Source organism: Giraffa tippelskirchi, chromosome 12, assembly GCF_054371585.1.
Source record: "Giraffa tippelskirchi isolate mGirTip1 chromosome 12, T2T-mGirTip1v1.2.pri, whole genome shotgun sequence".
Taxonomy (NCBI): Eukaryota; Metazoa; Chordata; class Mammalia; order Artiodactyla; family Giraffidae; genus Giraffa; species Giraffa tippelskirchi.
In genome coordinates, this window is record NC_137286.1 from 23,258,999 (window position 1) to 23,279,561 (window position 20,563).

At 36.8% G+C, this 20,563-nt stretch overlaps 1 protein-coding gene across 19 annotated transcripts in view; it reads left to right on the forward strand.

The window, feature by feature from the left end:
- BAZ1A (bromodomain adjacent to zinc finger domain 1A) overlaps positions 1–20,563 on the forward strand; it is a 123,913-nt gene that overhangs the window by 51,725 nt on the left and 51,625 nt on the right. For all 19 annotated transcript variants that reach the window (XM_081547955.1, XM_081547951.1, XM_081547957.1 and 16 more), the window contains one exon: positions 5,079–5,357. In XM_081547955.1, the coding sequence (XP_081404081.1) occupies positions 5,079–5,357 (279 nt within the window). The remainder of the gene's footprint in view (positions 1–5,078; positions 5,358–20,563) is intronic.

Consider the following 20,563-nt stretch of genomic DNA (forward strand, 5'->3'; position numbering starts at 1 on the left):
ATTAAGTAAATAGAGTATGCTTTGGATTTATCTTTTCTTAATTGTATTTGGTTTCTGTTTTTTATGTCACTTCGTTCTTAACCTTATTCTACTAGGTTTTTAGTTTTCCAGATACTCAGCAAGTTAACAGAGATGTTGCCCTTAGAAGTGTGTTCTTACCAGTACTTGACCTGGTAACTCAGAAGCAATTTTTCCTTAAGAAATAATAGTAAAGGTAAGGGGTCATCAAACAATTTCTTAAAGAGTCAGATAGTCAATATTGTCGGCTTTCCGGGCTGTTAGGTGTCTGTTGCACCTACCCAACTCTATGGATGTAGTGAGAAAGCAGTCATAGGCAATACCTAAATGTATTGTGTTCCAATAAAAATAGAAAAACATGTGGAAGTCTGGATTTGACCTCTGGGCTAGTACTATGCCCATTTCTAGTAAAGAGGTTTGTTGAAGGAAATGTATTATAGCAATCAGTTGGAGACATAATAATCTGTATTAGTCTAAACTGATATAAAATAGTACTTTGTATTTTATAAATTTTTCCTCACAATAATAAAAATGTGCTTCTTGGAATTTTTCATTATTTATAGCCTTATAATATTGAAACTGAAGAGGCACGGTAATCTATCCCCTAGAGTTCAGTATTATTAACAAAATCCTACACATTTGAATGAGTATGATGAATGGGTGAAGAGCAGAATTGCAGAAGTGGAAGTGAAGGTATATAATGTTAGAGATGGTGCCATGTTGGTAGGGGGTGTTGAATAGGGAGAGATAGCTTTGGGCTTTTTTTCCCCTTGCTTCCCACACTACTGTGGTAGTGTGTCCTGCCTCCCTCCTCCTAATGGTGGATTTTGTGCATAGCAGGGTATAATGCAACAACACTTTGTAGAATAGATAAGCACAAAGGAAACAAACAGTAGAAACCCTTTACAAGAGGCTGTGGAAACCTGGGTGAAGAAAGGTAGCTCTACATCACTGGTTGTTGTCTATTTACATGTTTAGTGGAGGTTTGTGGTACTTATACCATTCCTCTCCTTGGTACTTTGAACAGTGATAACAAATCTAAATAACGTTTATTCAGGGAGCTCAGCTCCCTGCTCTGTGATGACCTGGAGGGGTAGAATGAGGGATAGAGTGGGAGGGAGGCTCACGGATGAGGGGGGATATATGTATACATAAGCTGATGGACATTTTTGTACAGCAGAAACTAACACAACATTATAAAGCAATTACACTCCAATAATAAAAAATTAATCAAAAGAAATAAGTAGTGTTTATTGCAGCTCAGTCTAAAGTCTTCTCCCTGCCATGGCTGCAAATATCCCAGCCTGTCAAATACCAACCTACAATGGCTAGAGTTGTGTTGTCTAATGCAGGAGCCATTGGTTATTAAGAACTTGAAATGTCACCTGTCAGAATTAAGATGCACAATAAATGTAAAATATTTACTGGATTTTGAAGACTTAGTAGCAAAAAAAGAAAAAGTAAAATATTTCACTATTGATTACATATTGCAATATTTTGGAATATATTGAGTTAAATAAAATGTATTGATTTCATTAGTATTTCTTTAAAAGTTTTTAAAGGTGGCCACAAGAAAATTTTAAATTGTATGTGTAGCTACCATTTTGTTTTTGATAGCAGTGCCTTAAACTAGTTGGGCTTCCCAGGTGGCTCAGTGGTAAAGAATCCACCTGCTAATGCAGGAGATGCAGGAGATGTGGGTTTGGTCCCTGGGTTGGGAAGAGCCCCTGGAGTAGGAAATGGCAACCCACTCCAGTATTCTTGCCTGGAAAACTGCACATGGACAGAGGAGCTTGGCAGACTACAGCCCATGGGGTCGCAAAGAGTTGGACGTGACTGAGCACAAGCAGAGACTAGTTAATGTGTAAAATAACTAGATTTGAAGTATATTTTTCCTTAGAGTTGGGGCTTCCCTGGTAGCTCAGTTGGTAAAGAATCTGCCTACAATGCAGGAGACCCCGGTTCGATTCCTGAGTCGGGAAGATACCCTAGAGAAGGGATAGGCTACCCACGCCAGTATTCTGGCATGGAGAATTCCACGGACTATATAGTCCATGGGGTCGCAAAGAGTCCGACACAACTGAGCGACTTTCACTTCACTTTACTTCCTTACAGTTGACTGTGAATAAGGAGAGCTGATTGTAAAGTTACATACAGATTTTTGACTGTGTGGAGATAAGCACCCCTTCTTCCTCTCTCCTCATAGTGCAGAGGTCACCTGTAGTATACTAGATATAGCTTAAATTATCAGAGTATCTCATGCACATTAAATATGTGGCTTGGGAACCTATGTTTGTTTCTGAAGGAAACAGTTTAAAACTTTTTGCGAAGCTTTCTAAGTGAACTGCAGTTTTAGGCAGTAAAAATTAAATAAGACCTCTTCTAAGATCTATCTGTTCATTCATTTTATTCTGCACTGTTGATAACCCTCGATTGGGTATGTCTTTTGCCTCTCACTTAGCTAATAAAGTATTTATCTGACATAGATTTTATTATAAAAATCAGATTATATTCATCGTTTTTTCTCTCTGACATGTTTTTTCTTCAACTCTACTTTTCCATTTCATCCTAACTCTTAATGCTACTTCCTCCCAAAGGTGTTTCCTAGCATTTCTTGATCTTTTGTGCCTGTCTCTTCTTGTTCCCTTCCTCTGAATTCCCAAAGGATATCTGCCTCTGTCTAGTAAAGATAATCACTTTTTACTTTGTATTTTAATGATGTGCAGCCATTATCTCCATTACTAAAGGGTACACACTTGAAAAGAATTTTCCTTTGTACTGAATTAGTCTGGGCTTTCCAGATGGCGCTAGTGGTAAAGAACTCACCTGCCAATGCAGGAGACCCAAGAAACACAGGTTCAATCCCTGGATCAGGAAGATCCCCTGGAGAGAGGGCATGGCAAACCACTCCAGTATTCTTGCCTGGAGAATCCCATGGACAGAGGAGCCTGGCAGGCTACAGTCCACAGGGTCTCAAAGAGTCAGACACAACTGAAATGACTTAGCATGCAGGCACAGTCATGTAACTTGGCTTATGTGTATTATCTCTTTAGATCTCATTTATGTTAAGGTATGATTAGTTTCTCTTTACTTCTATAGGTTTCATTTTTTGTTGTTCTTGTAGACTACAGACAAATATACAGATGAAACTATCTGAATGGAATTATTCCAAATCTTCTTTGGAAATCAGACCCTACTGTAGGGGTAACCTGTACAGATATACTAATGAGGAAATAAGCATGTAATAGTTTTTAACAATTTTTAGAATGACGGTAGAAGGAAAGATGGATCTCAGGAAGGAGAAAAAGTTAGAGAATTGTGAGTTGTGTTGGTTGCACATAATTGTTGAAAAGGAGACCAAAATATAGAAGAGGGCAAAATATTTACCCAAATCTTACCACTTAGAGGCAACTGTTGTTAATCTTTTTGCATATTTCTAACCTTTTCTATTTAAAAACATTTTTGTTACAAAAACATGAATACTCATCATAACAATTCAAATAGGGACTTTCCTGGCGGTTGAGTGGCTGAGACTCCACACTCCATGCAAGGGGCATGGGTTCAGTTCCTGGTCAGGGAACTAGATCCCACATGCCACAGCTACAGATCCTGCATGTCTCAACAAGGATCAAAGATCCCGTGTGTTGCAACTAAGACCTCGAGCAATCAACTAAATACTTTTAAAAATTCAAACACTATGGAAATATTTAGAATAACAAATTTTCTTTTCTTCCTTCCCAGTTCCTCCCTTTCTCCATAGGGAACATCTGTTTATGGCATTTGTATAAATACAAACCTTTGCACATTTTTGCTATTATTATATTAATGCATGTGGAATTGTATCATTCAGTGATTGAGTTTTTTCTACTTAATATACCTTAGAAGTCTATCTCTATAATAGATCTCTTGCATTTTAAAAATGACCGAATTAAAGTTTTGAAGAGAAATCAGTGCCATAGTAAGAAATCCCAGCAGTGTAGAAAAACACTGAGTAGAATGGTCCCTTAATCCCATCCCCATTCTGTAGCTGTTACCTTGATTTTTGTATTAACATAACATATAATATATTTTGTATTATAATTCCTGAAATATTTTATGCTTAAGTCATCTTTCTTTACTTTCCTTATATCTTGCCTTTTTTTCCTTTCTTTTTTTTATTTTAACACAAGTGGACCATATTCTATATATTGTTTTGATAAGCTTTTTTTATATATTTACTTATTAAATTTTTTTTGTAGTATAGTTGATTTACAATGTTGTATTAGTTTCAGGTGTGCAGCAAAGTGACTCACTTACACATGTATGTATGTCTACTTTAGATTCTTGTCCTATAATAGGTTGTTACAGAGTATTGAGTAGAATTCCAATAGGTTGTTACAGAGTATTGAGTAGAATTCCCTGCTATTCAGTAGATCCTTGTTAGTTATTATTTTATATATAGTAATGTGTATACCTCCATCCCAGTCTCCCAATTTGTCCCTCCCACTTTTTCCCTTGGGAACCATAAATTGTCTTGGTAAGCTTTTACTTTGAAAAAAATATAGGATGGGAGCAAACTGGGAAGTTGTCTTTCCTGTTTATATTATTTAAGAACTCTCTCACTGCTTAATGGATTGTATGAAGTACTATAATTTATTTAACTTTTCTCTTATTGTTAGATGCTTAGATTTCCCAGTTTTTCACTATTATGTTAAAGCCTTTCAAAATTCATAGTCAAGTGCTTGAATTCAGTGTTTTGACTGCTTTGGAAGAGAAAGCTTAAAAATTAGAAGGAAAAAGAAAGGCTGAGTTTATTTTGTTTCACTCAGTTTCAAAACTGATAGAAATCACAGTCCAATTTTGGCTGAATGTACCTTTAAATTGAAAACTATAAATGTCTAGTTTAAATATACTTTTTCTTATGTTTGTATTAATGTGTAAATTGACCAGTTCCTAAATTTTTGTATGACTTCTATGATTCTGTATAAAATTTTGCAATAAGGGCTCAATCCTTTGTCAGCTTTTAATATAAAACTTGTGAAATGATAGGTAATGTATTTTTGTTTTTGTTTTTGAATCAGTGACTTTTTTGAGCGAACCATTCTGTGCAACAGTCTTGTGTGGAGCTGTGCTGTGACGGGCAGACCTGGACTCACCTATCAGGAAGCACTTGAGTCAGAAAGAAAAGCAAGGCAGAATCTTCAGAGCTTTCCAGAACCACTAATTATTCCAGTTTTATACTTGACCAACCTCACCCATCGTTCACGCTTACATGAAATTTGTGATGATATTTTTGCATACATCAAGGATCGATATTTTGTTGAAGAAACTGTGGAAGTCATTAGGAACAATGGTGCAAGGTAAAGTACTTTTAATTTTTTCTTTTGATATACATACATTCACATTGCTCAGATTCAAAATACACAAGCAGATGAAATGAGGAAAAGCTTACCTTTTACTACTTTCTGGCTACCATGTTATCCTCCTCCCAGATAACCCTTGTGTTAACAGTTTCATATGTATTTTTCCAAAGCTGATTTTGGTATAGACCACCAAAAGCGTGTACACACACGCATACACACACACAGTCTCCTGCCCCTTTCAATGCGAAAGATAACATACTGTATTTTATATCTTTTTTCACTCAAAATATCTTGAAGGTTGGTCTGTTGCTTTATAAACCATTTTCCTTCTCTTTTTCATTTACTGTGTGTTCTATTATATCACAGTTTCATCTCTCTCTTTTTAACAGTAAAAAGATTACTATGTTGTCATTATGTTGTCTATTAAATATGCCTATATTTCTTGCTGGGTTTTAGTAGTTCTTTGATAAGATGAAGACTACATTTTTGATAAGATGAAGAGAATTTTTGCTAAGTTTCTCCTCCTTTACCCAGAAAAAAGTGGATTTTTCATATGTGAAATTTAAAATGAGTTTATCTGTGGCGCTAAGTTAAAAATTAGCATTGCTTTTCTGAAATGTGAAGAATTTATGATTGGCTAGTCACTGATACTTATTATAGTAATCTTTATTTGCATTAAAACTTTTTATAGCCTCTTTTGAGGCAGCGACTCTTTTGGGATGCCTTTTTCCCCTTCTTTGTTAACCTGAATGCAAATTTATTTCTTTTTGAATTTTAAACTTTAGCAGCCAAAACTTATTATATATGTTCTTAATTATATGTCAATAATTATGTTCTTTATTATCTTATTTTGGAGAATCATCATGAATTTATGTGTAATTTCAGAATAATGTCTTTAATATAATCCATTTCACTTATTAAATGCTACTCTACATGAATGTTAAAAAGCCAAAAGATGTTTATATTATGTTTGAATTTGATTTTGGTGAATTACTGAATAAGTTCTTTCTTTAACTGTAGAAGTAAAAATGGCAAAAATTGAAGCATTTTTCATTTGTCTCCTGACGTTAGTAAAAGATATATCTTTATTTTCAAGAGGAAAGATTGGTATGTCACAGTAATCCCACCAAGAACATACCAATCTGTATCACGAAAAGGGCCTATTTGGGGATGAGGGCAATTTTTTTCTCCTTATAGTCATTGTTTTGTTTGACTTATGCCAATGGTGTTTTTTAACTCACAAATTATTGTGATACATTAACCTTTAACATTAGGTTAAATATAGCTTACATCTAGAAATATAGTTGTTTTAGTGTTTTTTGCATAGCTTTTTTTAGTTGTACCAACTATCTTTGGCTTCAGATAGTTATTGCTTTAATGACAGTAGTAAACTAGGATACATTGTAGAAATGGGAAATCTTAGAGTCACAATTTTGTTGATTATTCATTAGAAACACACTTCTTCTGCCTTATGAAGCTTTTCAATTATAAAGTATAAGAAATTGATATTTTTCTGGGTAATTTAAGTCTTTATTTTCATAATACATATTGGCTGTTCTTAATCTACGTGTGAAAGGAGAAATCATGGATGACTCAATGTTTTTTTTTTTTGCCTTTAGCAGCTGGGTGGATGATAAGATGCAGAGGCCTCAGGAAGTAATACTGTCAGAGTCTAGCCTTCTTCACTGTCATCTCAGGCCCAGATATTTCTGATTGGTCTGATTTTGTCTTTCACGCACGTACTGCTCAGGTGAATCATGAGTGTCACTTAGAGGGTAGACACCGGTTACTGGGGATGTAAAAAGGATTAAGATGTCCTTTAAAGAGTTCAGTTAAGGGAGAGACAAGCAAGTCAACTTGTGGGGTATTAAAATAAACATATGAATGAGGTGATTCAGGAGCAACCAGGTCCAGAGTGCCCATAGAGCCTAGGCCTGGGTTTCCTACACTCACGCTAACGCGGGTTATTTTGGTCTTTTCATCTTTGCCAAATTTGATGATATCTCAGTGTTTAATATACTTTTCAGGTCCTTTGCTCGTTTTTCTTCTGGTTTGTCTGTGATTAGTAGATTTGTGAGAGGTCTGTTAAATATGAGGCATGTTAAACTCTTTGTCACCTTGTTGCAAATATTTTTGTTTCATTTTTTGCTTTTTTTTAAAATGTTCAGTAAATGTAAAGTTAAAAGGACTTTAAAACATAAGGAATACTAGTAGAATTAAGGAATAATGAATAAAAATTCAATAAATACACGTTCACCACTTGGTTTTAATAAAATATCTTTGTCTTTGATGTTTGTTTATAGTTTGAGAAAAAGTATAAATTTTTAGTTTTATAGGAAGCAGAATTGTGTGATACTGAAGGTTTAGGCTTTGGAGTCAGACTGACCTTGCTGGACAATGACATCTTTTCAGGTTTTTGTGAGACTAAAATGAGAGCTTGGTGAGGGGGCGGGTACACATTTTTGAATTGCTGTATAAATAGAATACAGTGGCATTTTACTGGGGGAATAATGCTGCTGTTGGGCCACAAATCTTATATGGAAGTTAGTATTTTTCTTCTATTATTGGCTAGTTTTTCTATTACTTTATATTATAATTAAGCTTCAAGCCTGACTTGAGATTTCTGCAACTTTAGGTACTAGTTTCTGCATACACCCTTATCCTTCAGTTTAAATAACTTTAATATATATTAAACTTGACTAAATTTCCTTTGGTTGGAATTGTACCACCCCCATCTATTTATTATTATGGGCATGAACTTGGACAAACTCCATGAAATTTAAGGGAGAAGCCTGGTGTGCTGCAATCCATTGGGTCGCAAAGAGTCGGACATGACTTGGCGCCTGAACAACATGTATTTGTTACTTGTGCCCATGTCTCCTGCCTTGGCAGGAGGATTCTTCACCAGTGAGCCACCAAGAAAGCCCTTGAATTCAGTTTTGAGGTGATGATGCTAGTGGTAAGGTTCTGGTGTCCTCTGGGTGGGCTAGGGCAAACCTAGCTTCAGTGATGAGAGAAGCATCACATTAAGTTTCCTCAGTATCTCTGTTGACTGTAACTGCAGGCTCCTGTGGCCTTTGTACCTAATTGTGTCTTGAGGCTTATCCTTAGGGGACATACTTGGAGAATTAAATGGATTTCTCCCAGTGGCTGAGAAATAGCAGGCACTCACTATCTTCATGGGGATCCATAGGATCCACAGTATGAGATATCTGTGCTCCTACTCCCACTTGCCAATCTCTGAAAGTTAGAGTGTGAAGTTAGGAGAATTTTCTTCCACAGTGCATATATTTTTATCCACCTTTGCTTTTAAAGGTTATTGAGATATAATTCACACACTGTAAAATTCACCCAGTGTACAACCCAGTGGGTTTTTGTTGTGTGACTGTTTCCGCTATCTAATTCCAGCATATTTTCATCACCCTAGTAAATCCTGTACCAGTGAACAGGCCCTCCCAACTGCATTTTCCCTCAGCCCCTGGCAACCACTAATCTACTTTCCGTCCCTATGGATTTGTCTATTCAGGATATTTCATATACATGAAATCATAAAGTATGTACCTTTCTTTTCTGTGTTTGGTTTCTTTCACTTAGTGTAATGTTTTTCAGGTTCATCTGAGTTGTAGTATGTATCAGTATTTTATTTCTCTTTATTAATAAACAAATTCTGTATAGATCTATCACATTTTGTTTATCCATTCATCAATGGATAGATAAATTTGAGTCATTTCCACTTTTGGACAATTATAAATAATTTTGTTACAAGCATTCCTGTACAAGTCTTTGTGTGGACATATGTTTACAGTTTTCTTGGGTGTATATGTAGAATTAGAATTGCTAAGTCATATGGTAACTCTGTGTTTAGGATTTAAGGCATCTTCAAACTTCTCTAAGCAGCTTCATCATTTTACATTCCTGCTAGCAATGTATGAGAGTTCCAGTTTGTCCACATCTTCACCAAGCATAGGTATTTATTTATTATTGTAAATCTGTTTTTTTTTCATTTCTTTTTAAAAAAAAAATTGATTAGTTTATTTTAATTGGAGGCTAATTACTTTACAATATTGTGGTGGTTTTTGCCATACATCGACATGAATCAGCCACAGGTGCACATGTGTCCTCCGCATCCTGAACACCCCTTCCTCTTCCCTCCCCACCCTATCCCTCTGGGTTGTCCCAGAGCACTGGCTTTGAGTGCCCTGTTTCATGCTTCGAACTTGCTCTGGTCATCTGTTTTACTTATGGTAATATACATGTTTCAGTTCTTTTCTCTCAAATCATCCCACCCTTGCCTTCTTCCACAGAGTCCAAAAGTCTGTGTCTCTTTTGCTGTCTTGCATATAGGGTTGTCATTACCGTCTCTCTAAATTCCATATATGTGCATTAATATACTGTATTGGTGTTTCTCTTTCTGACTTCTTCATTCTGTGTAATAGGCTACAGTTTAATCCATCTCATTAGAACTGACTCAAATGCGTTCCTTTTTTACAGCTGAGTAATATTCCATTGTGTATATGTACCACAACTTCTTTATCCATTCGTTTGCAGATGGGCATTGTCCATCTGTTTTATTTTGCTATGCTAGTGGGTGTGAAGTGGTTTCTCTTTGTAGTTTTCATTAGCATTTCCCTAGTGGCTGATAATGTTGAGCATCATTTTATGTGCTTATTGGTCATTTGTGTATTTTCTTTGGAGAAATGTCTACTCTGGTCCTTTGCCCATTTTAATATTGGGTTATTTATCTTTATTACTGAGTTCCAAGAGTTCTTTGTGATTTTGGGTACAAGTCCCTTAGCAGATACGTGATTTGCAAATATTTGCTCCCTTTCTGTGAGTTGTCTTTTCATATTCTTGATGGTACCATTTGCAGCACCATTTCCCTTTGCTTTTAAGCTTTTGTGTCAAAAGCATCTACCTTTTGTTTCTATCTCTGTTGGCAGAATTTAGCAGTGGTCCTAAAGACCTCTTCATCCATTAGATTTACTGGAAAGAACATACTACATTACAGAGAAGTGGATGGGCCCCTTCTTAGGCTGAATTATTTCAGTATGTTACTCTGGATCTCCTCACTTCAGTATTCTTATTGTCTTATTTATCTTTAGATATCCCTCCCTCGTTTCTTTTTTGCATGCTATAGATTAGGTGCTTCCCTCCTTGCCAGAATTTTCTGTTTTGAAATTAGCAATCAAGGTGACAGATTCTTCTAGAAGATCCTTTGTCATTTCTGTTTTAGATAAAGAGAACAGCAGGCTACCTGACTGAGCCACACCAGTTTAGTTCTTTATATGCCCATCTGCATTACCACCAGCTTGCCTGCGAGTCATGCTGAAATGTGTTTTCTGCTATTTCCTTGGAGCCTGGGGGAAAAGTGAGGGGATGGGTGGTCCTATGAAAAACCACCAAACAGGCAGGTCTGTGAATTCTTAAATAACTACCAGATGTTTGTATATACATTACATCAGCAGATATGAAGCAAGGACTTCTGGTTTCCATTTACAGATGAGGAAACAGATCCAAAGAAGTTGTGATTTTTTTTGGGGGGGGGTAATTTTTTTTAACATATATTTACTGATACCTGCTATATACTTGCACTGTTCCAGACACTTGAGATTAATCAGTGTACAGAGCAGAATCATGGACCGTCCATTCCAATCTTGCAAGTCATAAATGGTAGGATTTAAATTCAGATAGGCCTGACTTACAAAATTATTTCTTTCTCTGTATCACTGTGTCCTTGGTTTTGGATTCTGCCATTTGTGATTAGCTGTATGGTTCTGTGCAAGTGATTTAAACTCTTAAGTTTCAGTCTTTTTTTCATGTGTTAAATGGACCCCTGACTTACCCCTCATGGGATAAAATGGCATAATGAATGTGAATTTTTAAAAGCTATATTAATATAATACTGTCTTTGCTGTAATTGTCTTGTTAGCATTTGAATGTGTTGACTGGTGGCCATGCAGTTGTGTTTTTTTATTTATTTTTAATTGAAGGATAATTTCTTTATTGTGTTGGTTTCTGCCATACATCAACATGAATCAGCCATAAGTATACATATGTCCCCTCCCTCTTGAACCTCCCTCCTACCTCCTACACCATCTCACCCCTTTAGGTTATAGAGAGCCATGTAGTTTTATTGTTTTGTTTTTGTTTGTTGGCACATGCTAGTAGTGACGTGAGGCTACAGTTAGGCGCCTGGGACACTGTAACTTGGAATCAAATTTCTGTTACAACTCTGAAAGGAAACCCTACAGTTAAGAATTTCAGTGTCTTAGACATAGTTGTTTGTTTTTGAAGACAGTCATCCCACATTTTTATGTTATCTTCTAAAAATGCTACACAAGCAGATTTAAAATGCTATACAAGCAGATTTCAAGACATCCAAGTTTCAACTAACTTTACCATCTTTTTTTTTTAAACCTCCTTAATAACCATTGTTTAATGAAAGGTTGGGAGGATGGTGAGCTAGAGCTCAAATTCTTGCATGATAAACCCATCTTTTCTCCCTAACCCTAGAACTAGAGAATTAAATTAGGAAAAAGGAGGTAGAAATCACACAACAAATAAACATTTTGGACTGTTGAGTCATCATTCAGTGTAAAGAAAGAACCATAGAGTTTGAAAGAATTTTAAAAAATGAGTCAGAATTATAATTTTATATTTGGTATTTTTTTTTTTTGTTAAAGTAGGCTTTGGGCAGCTTGTTTTCAGACATTTTACAAGCACAGTCAAGATGTTCTGGGAGCTGAAAGATTCATAGGAAATGTGAAGCAACAGGTGTGAGAAGGTACTTCTAAAAGTAGGTATACTGACAGCAGCAAGAAATGGCACCTTATAACAAAGGAGGAGATGGACTAAACATTAACTCCAAAATATACTGACCTGGCTCAGTATATACTTTGGTAAAGTTTGAAGACATTACAGAATGGCAGTGTGCCAGATGCTTTCATTTTAATTCTCATGATATAGATGGGTGACTCAGAACTTTTGAAAGGTTATTTGCATGTTGGTATTTACCTAAAGGAGTTGAAAACTTATGTCTACATAGAACCTGCACATAATTGTTTCTAGCAGCTTTATTAATAATTGCCAAAAGTTGGAAGCACCAAAATATCCTTTAGTCAGTGAATGGATAAATAAATGGCAACACATCCAGACAATGGAATATTAATTCAGTGCTAGAAAGAAATGAGCCTTCAAGCATGAAAAGACATGAATGAACCTTAAATGCATATTACTAAGTGAAGCCAACCTGAAAAGGATACATATGGTAGGATTCCAACAATATGACTTTATAGAAAAGGTAAAATGTGAAAAAGATCATTGGTTGCCAGGGGTTGAGAAGGGTGAAAGGGAGATGAATTTGTTGAACTTGGAGGATGTTTGAGGCAGTAAAAATACTCGGTGGTACTCTAATAATGAACATATTTGTCCAAACCCATAGACTGTACAGCACCAAGAGTGAAACTTGGTAACTATGAACTTCAGGTGATAATGATGGTCAGTGTAGGTGCATTGATTGTAACAAGTGTTACTTCTCTGGTGTGGGGTGCTGAAAGAGGAGGAGGTTATTCATGTGTTGGGGCAGGGAGTATACGGGAGATTTTTGAGTCTTCCTCTCAGTTTTGCTGTGAATCTAAAATTGCTGTAAAAAAACATGGTCTTTAAATTTCAAAAGTTATATGCTCTGCTTATTAAGACTGAACATTCTTATTTTTTTTAAATCTGCTTTTTTTCCCTATAAAAATTCACATGTAGCAGAGAAAAGTAAAAGGTGAAGGCCTGGAGTACATTTCCCAAATGCTCCTTTCAGAGGTAACCACTGTCAAAAAAATAGTACACAGTTTTTTGGGGTTTTTTTGTATACAACACTAAATTTTTTTTTTTTAAGTAACTTTTTTGGTTAGTAATGGTTTGAATAGCTTCTTATATTAGAAAACCATGGACACCATTTCTAACTGAGTTTTGCATAAACTAGCTAAACTGTTTAAAAAGCTTAATTGGAATATTGCTTTTTCTGAGAATGGAGAGTTATTTCGTTTGTTAAACCATGTGTGAATTTGCTCTTTGAAAATAATGACCTGCATTTTCTTTTACATAATCTGTGATCTATGACTTAATGACAGACCTTTTCTCCAGTGTAGGTTAAATCAGTACAAAAGCAGAATTGGATTTGCACCAAAGAGTGTCAGCTGTAGCTAGATTTTCCAAATACTATCCCCAAACTATTTAGAGTTAACATTTCAAAATGTTCTCTAATTAAGCATAAGAGACTGTAGTTCAGTATTGTTTTTAGAACTGCCTTGTAAAATGAAGATTATGAAATTCCTTTTAATCTTACAAACTGATATCAATTTTGGCATGAAATAGGGACCAACCACCTAGTTCCTAGAACTCTTATCTATTCAGCTATCAAGGTGTATTCCCTGTGGCTTTCTATGTTGCATTGGTGAGTTGCTTCAAGCACTTTAGTCTAATGAAGTGAGAGAAAATTAGCACATAAACCTAAAATATAGAGAGTAGGTACTTATTATATATTAGAATTGGAAATGAGAAAATGAACTTTTTATCTTTGAGCTCTTTTTTGTACTGCTAACCTAAATGATATTAGTGAATCATAATTAATTAAAATGCAATAATATTAGGACAAAGGGAAATACTAAATATATTGAGGAGATAAGAGGAATATAAAAGGTGTAAGTAAGGAACAATATAGTTATTTTGATTTAAACAATATGTGCTTGGATATCAGTGACTGGATCCAGATGAGATTAATCCAAGGAGAAGTTTCCGGAAAAAGAGTTATTTGACTAGAAATTTGAAGACAGAGAACAATAAAAATTAGCAGAAAAGATTGAGGGGGGAAGGCTTCTTATTTAGGTGCAAAGATAGAGCGTATAACTTTCATCAGGCACACGGTGCGGCATACGAAACTGCCCCGACCAGGGATCAAACCCGTACTCCCTGCAGTGGAAGTGCAGAGTCTTAACCGCTGGGCCACCACGGAAGTCCATAGTATAAAAATTTTAACAACATACATGAGTTAAGTTTATTATAGTTCTTTTAGATAAAGGCTTTCTATTGGTCAGCTTACTCTGCTGCCCTTTTAAGGCCAAAGTTCCTGGTTCTTAGGCAAGGAGAGTCCTAATGAACATCCCCAAATTGATGTTTCAGTCTTTAATTGCTGATGACCCTAGTATGTTGATGATATAATTATTAATAGGGGAAAAAAGGCTATTTGGAACAGCTGTTCTGTCTTTGGAATTCTAAGTTAGAATGGAACCATATTCTTTAGATGTATATTATTGTATATACCAGAGACCCAGACTTACAACCTGACTGCCATGTTGTTGTTGCAAGCTTAAGAGTTACAGTTTAGAATTCTTATTTACTTGTATAATAATGTAAATTGAGAGGCCATCCTGGGAAACACTTTTTATACCCTAAAAATCCCTATTAAGTAGACACAAAGATAAAATGAATTTGTTTTTCTAAACCTGTTTAATTCAAATAACATATAAAACTTCTGTTGTAAATTTTCTGTATGGACTCAACTGCCTGATGCTTAACAAAGTAGCTCAGTTAAATTTGGACTGATCATACAAACGTATTCATTTTCTTCAGTGTTCTAGTGACCTTCACATTTGCATTGACCATAACGGGTATCTGTCTAATGCCTCTCAGAAGTCTTTGGTAAATATTGGAGGAGGGTAGTTGGTGCGTGTGTGCATGCTAAGTCGCTTCAGTTGTTTCCAACTCTTTGTGACCCCATGGACTGTAGCCTGCCAGGCTCCTCTGTCCATGGGATTCTCCAAGTAAAAATACTGAAATGGGCTGCCATGCTCTTCTCCAAGGGTGGTTGGTATCTGTGGCAGTTTCTTTATTAATCCCTTGTGCTAATGCAAAGTCCAAGAGTCAGCTGAGTCTCCACCAGGACTTATGATCTTTATCAAGGGAGTCTTACTTATAGTAAGAGAAGTGATAAAAATGGGGGATGGCAAGTAAATGGAGGTCACCTCTTTTCTTATATAAAAGGAAATCAATGTTTACTTCAGTTCATGTCTTGTTTAACTGATTAGTAGCAGGATATCAGTAGAATAGTAGTAGTTCTGAAGTTCTTAGTTTACTGTGGCCAGAGAATATTAGAGCCGAATCTCACAAAAGAGAGGAGACAATAGCTACTTCTGCCCTGAAATCTCTGTTAGGAATAAAAGGGAAGTCCATTTCTATGTGGTTGTTACACAGGCTCAGGTCTGGGAAATTAAAGGCCTTCTGAATAAAATCTCTCTCCTACATCGTCTTCTACTTCCTGTATGGTCTGTTCCATTTGGCCAATATAAGATCACAATGGTTCCAAATAACTGTTCTGAAAATGGAGTTATCTGTCTTTCTTAGACCAATTTAGAGACCATCCAAAAATAAAAGTTACAGAGAACCTAGAGAAATGACATAAGCTAAAATATTTTCAGTGAACGGAAAAGGGGTGATAAAAGTACAAAAAAAGTCTACTCATCACTAAAGGCCAGGAAAAGTCCTTTGTTTAACTTAAAAACATATGCCAAGAGAGTAACTCTGAGCAGATATTGGCACACCTTTTTAAAAATAAAGAGCCAGATAGGAAATAGATAGACTTCAATGTCCATATGGTCTCCAACACAGCCAGCCAACCCTGCTGTAATAGTGCAAAAGCAGCCATAGATAATGTATACGTGAGCATGGCTCTATTCTAGTAATTATTTATGGACATTGAAATTTGAATTTCATATTATTTTCATGTGTCACAAAGTATTCTTATTTTTATTTTAAGCCATTTTAAAATGTAAAAACCATTCTTGGCTCATAAACCATACAAAACAGGCAGTGAGTTGAATCTGGCCCTTTGACCATAGTGTGCTGACTCCTGGTAGAGAGGAAAGATTACTTACTGCTTTAAAAAGGGTTATAGAATAAAGTTTCCAGAGATCCCCTTTTAATCTGGAACCTCCGAGTATAGCATAAAGAGGTGGCTTTGTGTGGTGGAAAAAGCTTTTGGAACCAACCTGAGTTACTAGTGCTGGGAATCTTCTTTGCTCATCTGTAAAACAGTATCTCCATTCGTATAGAGGTTGTATTTGGTTAGCTTTTGCTGCATAACAAACCATCCCCAAAACTTAGTGGCATAAATCAATAAACATTCTCATGTTTCCTAGTTGACTGAAATGTTCTTATTTGGAGCAAGATTGTCTAAATTGCTTAGTCTGGCCTTACATGTCTGGGGCCTCAGCCCGGGGTGGGTATTTTCATGTGGCCTCTTATCAAGAGGCTAATCCAAACTTGTTCCCAGGGTGGGAATAGAGTTCCCAGCAGCAAGAAAAGGCAAAGCCACAGTGTGCAAGCACATAGCAAGCCTCAGCTTGCTCCATATTTGCTAGCGTCGTAGACCAAAGCAAGTCACATGAGCAAATCCAGAGTTAATGTGGGAGGGGATCAAGGAGGTGGGGGCCGTAACTGCAATGGTCTGTCACAGTGGTTAATATTTTTTGGCGCCCAGCATAGTGCCTGGCACATAAAGCACTCAGTAGATGTTAGGTCCTTCCTGTACTTGTCAGAGACAAGTACTGCCAGCTGTGATGACTCATCTTTTCTTGTAGCCAGTCACTAATTTTCTTACATCATAGTCACTGTTCTTCAGAGTTCACTATGTGACATTTTAGGGAGATAATGACAGTACCACTAAGCTTTTGAGAGCTTATTATATGCCAGGCAGTGTTCTAAACTTTTCACTTAGACTATCTTATTTAATTCCCACAGCAGCCACATGTGATAGGTGTCCCTTTGCTCATTTTACAGTTGAGGAGTTGATGCACAGAGGTTAACTAACTGAAACTTGCCTATGGTCACAAGCAATGATGTTATCAAGCCCCGGCAGTTCTCCTCTGTAGGAGGAATGAATGTGAAAAAATACTAAAAGAGAGCCCTTAAGCAAGGTTGAAAGATTATAAATTGAATGTACTTACTGATTACTATTTACTTTTCACTTTGCTTGAGCATTTTATAATTCTGTCAAAAGTGTGAAGCAACATAGGATTATACATAATGTGGTTAGATTAAGCTTTTGATCATTTACTCTTAAGACTGATCCATATTGTTGAATGTCTGAAAATTAACACTGTCTTATGATCGTTGATTCAAAACGAAAAAAGCTCCTGCATTTAAACAGGTTCTTCTGTTTATATTTTTAACCACTGTACTTATCAAGGTGCTTTAATGATTTTACTTCTGCATTCTGGCTATATAAGCTTTCTTCTTTTCAAATATTTAGCTTGCAGATGAAAGAATGCTATTGAGTGGCAACAAAAGGTGAAAGTGACTGCAAACATGGGGGAAAATAGAATTTTTATTTATGTATTGTTTTTCTGTCTTTTGGCACAGTTTCAAGGGATGAAAAATACAACAGTTTATGACTTTTTTCTTAGTGGTGGTAGGGAATATTCTGATTTAGTGTTATACAAAGCCAAGTTTTTTGTAGTTCATTTATTGAGCATTGCATGCTCAGTGCTGTTGCAGGTATTGGGAAGAGGGTAGTGAATAAGACAAGGACTAGTAAGGCAATGGCACCCCACTCCAGTACTCTTGCCTGGAAAACCCCATAGACAGAGGAGCCTGGTAGGCTGCAGTTTATGGGGTTGCAAAGAGTCGGACACAACTGAGCAACTTCACTTTCACTTTTCACTTTCATGCGTTGGAGAAGGAAATGGCAACCCACTCCAGTGTTCTTGCCTAGAGAATCCCAGGGACGGGGGAGCCCGGTGGGCTGCCATCTATGGGCTCGCGCAGAGTCAGACACAACTGAAGCGACTTAGCAGCAGCAGCAGCAGTGACTTACCTTCAAGTGCAAGAGAGAGAAACACAAATCAGGATAATTTCAGATACTGATGAGTGCTGTAAAGAAAATAAAACTTGATGGAATAATTTTGAGTCATTTTTTGTTTTAGTCACTTAAATTCAATTCTCTGAAAATCACTGTGTTAGATGCAAGTGGTTAATCAAGTGTCAGAAAAGCATTAGTACTTATTGTTCTCTTAGCATTATATAGCCTGTTGGTAGTAGGAGTAGAATTTTTAGGGCAAAGATAAGCCAAATACGTATGAGTGACTAATAAGGACTGAATAAGATAAATGCGTTAAGAGGACATAGAGGGAAGGAGAATGGAGGAAGGATAGTCAAAAGGTGGGCTTCCCTGGTAGCTCAGTGGTAAAGAATCCGCCTGCCAATGCAGGAGATGCAGGAGACATGGGCTTGGTCCCTGCGTCAGGAACATCCCCTGAAGAAGGAACTGGTAACTCTCTCCAGTATTCTTGCCTGGGAAATCCCATGGACAGATAAGCCTGGTGGACTCCAGTCCATGGGGTCACAGAAGAGTCAGACAGGACTTAGCAACTAAACAACAGTCAGAAGGTACACACTTCCAGTTATAAGATAAATAAGTACTAGGGATATAATGTACAATATGATGACTATAGTTAACACTACTCTATGATACACAGTAAAGTTGTTAAAAGTAAATCCAAGAATTCTCATCACAAGAATTTTCTTTTTTTTTTTTTTTTACTTATGAAACGCTGGGTGTTATATGAGATGCTGAATGTTAGCAGAACCTATTGTGGTAATCATTTCACTATATGTGTAAATCAAACCAGCATGTTGTATATTTAAGCTTATACGGTGATACAGGTCAATCCATTTCAGTTCAGTCGCTCAGTTGTGTCCGACTCTTTGCAACCGCATGGACTACAGCAGACCAGGCGTCCCTGTCCATCGCCAAATCCTGGAGTTCACTCAAACTCATGTCCATTGAGTCGGTGATGCCATCCAACCATCTCATCCTCTGTCATCCCCTTCTCCCGCCTTCAATCTTTCGCAGCATCAGGGTCTTTTCAGATGAGTCAGTTCTTTGCATCAGGTGGCCAAAGTATTGGAGTTTCAGCTTCAGCATCAGTCCTTCCAATGACTATTCATGACTGATTTCCTTTATGATGGACTGGTTGGAACTCCTTGCAGTCCAAGGGACTCTCAAGAGTCTTCTCCAACACCACAGTTCAAAAGCATCAATTCTTATGTGCTTAGTTTTCTTTATAGTCCAACTCTCACATCTATACATGACCACTGGAAAAACCATAGCTTTGACTAGATGGACCTTTGTTGACAAAGTAATGTCTCTGCTTTTCAGTATGCTATCTATGTTGGTTACAACTTTTCTTCCAAGGAGTAAGCGTCTTTTAATTTCATGGCTGCAATCACCATCTGCAGTGATTTGGGAGCCCAAGAAAATAAAGTCTGTCACTGTTTCCACTGTTTCCCCATCTATTTGCTGTGAAGTGATGGGACCAGATGCCATGATCTTAGTTTTCTGAATATTGAGCTTTAAGCCAACTTTTCCACTCTCCTCTTTCACTTTCATCAAGAGGCTCTTTAGTTCTTCTTCACTTTTTACCGTAAGGGTGGTGTCATCTGCATATCTGAAGTTATTGATATTTCTCCCGGCAATCTTGATGCCAGCTTGTGCTTCTTCCAGCCTAGCGTTTCTCATGATGTACTCTGCATATAAGTTAAATAAGCAGGGTGACAATATGCAGCCTTGATGTACTCCTTCCCCCATTTGGAACCAGTCTGTTGTTCCATGTCTAGCTCTAACTGTTGCTTCCTGACCTGCATACAGGTTTCTCAAGAGACAGGTCAGGTGGTCTGGTATTCCCAACTCTTTAAGAATTATCCAGTTTTTATGATCCACACAGTCAAAGGCTTTGGCATAGTCAATAAAGCAGAGATAGATGTTTTTCTGGAACTCTCTTGCTTTTTCGATGATCCAACGGATGTTGGCAATTTGATCTCTGGTTCCTCTGACTTTTCTAAATCCAGCTTGAACATCTGGAAGTTCATGGTTCACATACTGTTGAAGCCTGGCTTGGAGAATTTTGAGCATTACTTTACTAGCATGTGAGATGAGTGCAATTGTGCGGTAGTTTGAGCATTCTTTGGCATTGCCTTTCTTTCGGATTGGAATGAAAACTGACCTTTTCCAGTCCTGTGGCCACTGCTGAATTTTCCAAATTTGTTGGCATATTGAGTGCACCACTTTCACAGCATCATCTTTTAGGATTTGAAATAGCTCAACTGGAATTCCATCACCTGCACTAGCTTTGTTGGTAGTGATGCTTCTTTCCTAA